Source organism: Formica exsecta, unplaced genomic scaffold (assembly GCF_003651465.1).
Source record: "Formica exsecta isolate Colony F162 unplaced genomic scaffold, ASM365146v1 scaffold108, whole genome shotgun sequence".
Taxonomy (NCBI): Eukaryota; Metazoa; Arthropoda; class Insecta; order Hymenoptera; family Formicidae; genus Formica; species Formica exsecta.
In genome coordinates, this window is record NW_021848419.1 from 330,489 (window position 1) to 335,027 (window position 4,539).

A 4,539-nucleotide genomic window follows, 5' to 3' on the forward strand; every position below is an offset into this window, starting at 1 on the left:
GCCTGCGTGCGCTCCGAAAACGCCAAATTTTGAGGTTATGTTAGCGACGAACGGTAAAACATCGTCCCGCAATAATTCCGTTAAATCTTCGAATGTAAATGCTCAAGATGGCAGCACCACGATCGTAGGACCGTGGTTACGTCAATAATTATACACACACAGATACACGTGTGTGCATAGTAGATGCAGCATGCAGCCGAAGCGATCGAACCATCGAACGCACGATTAGTCGGTGTTAGTGCGCGTCAGAGAGGTTATGTTTCTCTCTCTCTCTCTCTTATCTCGTGTGTATACATATTTTGAATAAGTGCATAAATCAAACTGGCTCGATCATACCCGATCGTATTTTCCGCGTATGTACGCGGGGAAAGTGCGATACTTGTCCGATAAGTCGCGGCGAGAGTGACGTAAGCGTGTGAATCGACGAGTCATGTGCAAATTTAAAGCATGGTTATCACGCAACGAAAGATGAAGCAGGTTGCGATCTTCACGGTTTGCATATTATTGGGTGAGTGATTTGAAGATGACAACTGTATCGCGATAGTGATGATCGTCGACCGTATTCGGTAAACTAACCGACCTGCTCTTGGACCTCTTCGCGCTCTGTTTAGTCTCTTCACGATTAATATTAGAGCCAAAAACGTAGTGTATAATAAATAATCGAAATATGTAATAATTTAGCGAACTTTTACGGTCATATTATCACGCTCGCCCTTCCGAATACTATGAATTTATTTCCATTTTCGATCCTATGAATTTGTGACATTAAGTTCGCGATTTTTTAAATCTCGTAGCTTTCTCTCTTTCTCTTTTTTTTTTTTTTTGTTATTGGGATTTAATATGTCGTTCGTACAACACAGCTGTTTTATGCTTATACGTTTATATAATAATAATTATATCTGTTGACTTATATATATGACTTATATACAGTTGTATTAATATATATATACACACTATACATACTTCTATAGAATGCTATAAATTATAATTATATAGCTAGAAACTAGAAATAGCACAAGATATCTTTAGCAGGCTCCTATTTCTCAAATTCAAACTTTACCTCGAACATTGAAAGATTTCTCAAGTGTACATTAAATAAAAATTATTGAGATAAAACAGGAGTGTATAAAAGACAGCTGTTCGATAAGAAACGTGTTTCATAAATCGAATCATTCTGCCATAATTAATCATCCGTAATGTCGCGACATTATCGAAAAGTATTATCTACTTTATCGAATTAAATTCTGTAATAAAACTCTTGACTCTCTTTCCATTATGAAATAAATCAAATGCTTCATTATTCTTTATTCCAAGTATTGTTGAGCACAAATAAAAAAAATTATTATTTTGGAAATTGTATTGTGTGTCGTCTTCTGTAAAGCAACAACAATCGACAATAATATTCTAACTTATTGACAACGAAAGAATTTTCTTGGAGCGCGGATATACAGCATAATTTATGATTTATGTAATGGCTATTTAACTTCGCATTAAGAACCACTAAGCGTGCTGATAATGAACGTTGAAAATAGGATAGTCATAGAAAAGTGGAAAAATTGTTTGAGCATTAATTGCTGATTAGTTTTATCTTAAGTAAACTATTATTAGATAAATAAATAGATAGATAAAAAGAAGGAATAACGATATATTGGATGAAAAAGCTAAACATTGCAAGAAGCAGGAAATTTAGCATTTTATTAATTTGAAAATATTGCTGAGATCTAATAATCTGTATAAGTATTTAATTATGTAATTGTAAAACAATTTGATGAATAAAGCGAATATTATTCATGTACACGCAAAAAGCCAATTGATAGGATACGAACAATAAGATACATTTATTTAATTTTATTCATTTATGAATTTTAAATAACTGTTGTATTATTGTGAAATTTTATTAAAATAATACGAAAGTTGTTAAATATTGTTTTTCTCTCGCTTCTAGCAGTGTTGGGCTTTTATAAAACTGTCGTGACTACAGAAGAGGAACGATCTTTCGGCCGCGGTCGACATCGCGGGGATAAGATTAATTTAGGTGATAGAAACGACGTCGTCGAAGCCGCAACTGAAAAGATTCACGATGTCGAGGAGGAGCCATCCGATGGAGACATCAAGAACATCGAGGAGGCGAAGATTCGCATCCGCGAGCTGGAGGGCAAGCTGCAACATCTCGAGGCGGCGATCAAAAATGGTATAGCGAAGGACTTTCCAACGGTCAAGTTTCTGAATTATAAGAACCGAAAGCGAATACTGGTGACGGGTGGCGCGGGTTTCGTCGGCTCCCATCTGGTTGATCGTCTGATGCTCGCCGGACACGAGGTTATAGTCGTCGACAACTTCTTCACCGGCAGAAAGCGAAATGTCGAGCACTGGGTCGGTCACGAGAATTTCGAGTTGGTACATCACGACATCGTGAGACCGTTGTATCTGGAGGTCGACGAGATATATCATCTCGCTAGTCCGGCCAGTCCGCCGCACTACATGTTAAATCCCGTAAAAACGATAAAGACGAACACTTTGGGTACTATAAATATGTTGGGTGAGTAGATCTTATTGTAAATGGAAGGAATAAATATGAAAACAGAGATAATGTTATGTAATTTATCTATAATATTTCAGGACTCGCGAAACGAGTCGGCGCGCGAGTATTAATTGCGAGCACGTCGGAAGTATACGGAGATCCTAATGAACATCCACAAGCGGAAACTTACTGGGGTCATGTAAATCCTATCGGTAAGATTGATTTTCTTTATATTGTTCGCACAAATTGAATAATTTGTTGAATAATTGATAAATTCTTGATGTATGTACAGGTCCACGAGCATGCTACGACGAAGGAAAACGAGTTGCCGAAACATTGAGCTACGCTTATATGAGACAGGAAGGTGTTTCAGTCCGAGTAGCACGAATTTTTAATACCTTCGGCCCCAGAATGCACATGAATGACGGTCGTGTCGTATCAAATTTTATCCTCCAAGCTTTACAAAATAATTCAATTACGATTTATGGCAGTGGAGAACAAACGCGATCGTTTCAATACGTCTCCGATTTGGTAGACGGATTAGTAGCGTTAATGGCATCTAATTATACCTTGCCTGTGAATATCGGAAATCCCGTGGAACATACAATCGAAAGTAAGATTTGCTTGTTATATATAATTTTTTCTAAGTCTTTTTTGATATTTGTCTAAAATTTAACATTTTAATTTGTTTCAGAATTTGCGCTTATAATAAAAGATTTGGTGGGTGCTACTAGTAAGATAATTGAACTCGCAGCAGTCGAAGATGATCCACAGAGAAGAAGACCGGATATTAGTAGAGCCAAAAAATATTTGAATTGGGAACCAAAGGTTCCTTTGGTTGAAGGCCTGAAGAAAACTATAGTATACTTCGCTAAAGAATTGCAAAGAACAAAACATTTTCAAAAAAGTAATTCTAAACAGTCTTCTTATAAAAACGATCACGATATAGTAGAACAACTTTAGAGGATCAAGTGTAATGATACGCGATTAATGTATCCACTTTCAAAAGTGGCGTGAAAGTGCCATTAAGCTATGGACCAGTATGTGCCAAAAAATCCCCGTCCAATCAAATTTTACATTAAATTTATAAAGCAATCGATATACAATTATACGCTCATCTTATTAATCAGTCTTTTAAATTTCTTCCTAATATATATATGCTGTGTTCCTCCTAGTAATAATTTAAAATTAATTTTTATTTTTTTTCCATGACTATGTATTATATAATTTGATAATAATTTTATTTCAAATATATATTTTAAAATATATATTTACAATACATAAATAAATTTATGTATTAAAATATCTTTTACACATTAAAATATGTTTAAATATATATTTGAAAATATGTTTTCTACTATATTTATTTCTTTTATTATTGTAATGAAGCATTGTCTATATTAAATCTCAATGTATAGATTCTAAGTAGGAGATATAATTTTTATCTTTTAATTCATGCGTATGATCTCTGCGCATTCGTATAAGTTTCTTAAGTAAAATTGAAAATGGTGCTGGTGATATAAGAGAATGTGTTTTCTTTTCTTTGTAATATATTAAAAATCGCATGTAATCTCTCTCTCTTGAGCATAAACAAATTTATTTAGCTCTTACATATAAACATGTTTAAATATAGCTATCCAACGTTGTATCCGCCTTTATTTTCTGTATTGTAAATAATGTTATTACAAATGTGTACTTGTAATATAAACTTTAAGAAACATTTATATAAGTTACTTTTAAAAATCTAGCAGTAATGTGAAAGTTTTGTCGACTCTTGTACAATGCCATCGAAACGAATGATATTTATAATGCCGATAAAAAGTAACATATATTTATATTAGAACTGTACTATATGATATTAATATTTAGTATGATCACATAAACTCTCCGTAAGACTGTAATAACAAACACAGTGTGTAAACAAGAAAGTAATTTTATATTTTATATATAAGTAAAGAGCAGGGAGAGAAATATTATTAGCAGAAAAAAATCATCTCTTTATATATAACAATAATATA

General features: G+C 33.6%; 1 protein-coding gene across 2 annotated transcripts; it reads left to right on the plus strand.

Moving 5' to 3' along the window:
• The first annotated feature begins 165 nt into the window (after positions 1 to 165).
• LOC115234802 (UDP-glucuronic acid decarboxylase 1) lies at positions 166 to 3,647 on the plus strand. Of its 2 annotated transcripts, none has more exons than XM_029806148.1 (5): positions 166 to 508; positions 1,946 to 2,539; positions 2,620 to 2,733; positions 2,814 to 3,134; positions 3,216 to 3,647. In XM_029806148.1, exons 1-5 carry the CDS (start codon positions 448 to 450, stop codon positions 3,482 to 3,484), a joined length of 1,359 nt encoding a protein of 452 aa, XP_029662008.1. In that variant the 5' UTR covers positions 166 to 447; the 3' UTR covers positions 3,485 to 3,647. The 2 variants fall into 2 exon arrangements, with proteins under 2 accessions (XP_029662008.1, XP_029662015.1); XM_029806155.1 differs by having other exon boundaries at positions 1,949 to 2,539.
• Positions 3,648 to 4,539: the final 892 nt, after the last annotated feature.

Coding starts and splice junctions, on each gene's coding strand:
- LOC115234802 (XM_029806148.1), top strand. CDS start 448: ATGGTTATCACGCAACGAAAGATGAAGCAGGTTGCGATCTTCACGGTT. Junction 509..1,945: donor CACGGTTTGCATATTATTGG/GTGAGTGATTTG, acceptor TCTCGCTTCTAG/CAGTGTTGGGCTTTTATAAA. Junction 2,734..2,813: donor GGGTCATGTAAATCCTATCG/GTAAGATTGATT, acceptor ATGTATGTACAG/GTCCACGAGCATGCTACGAC.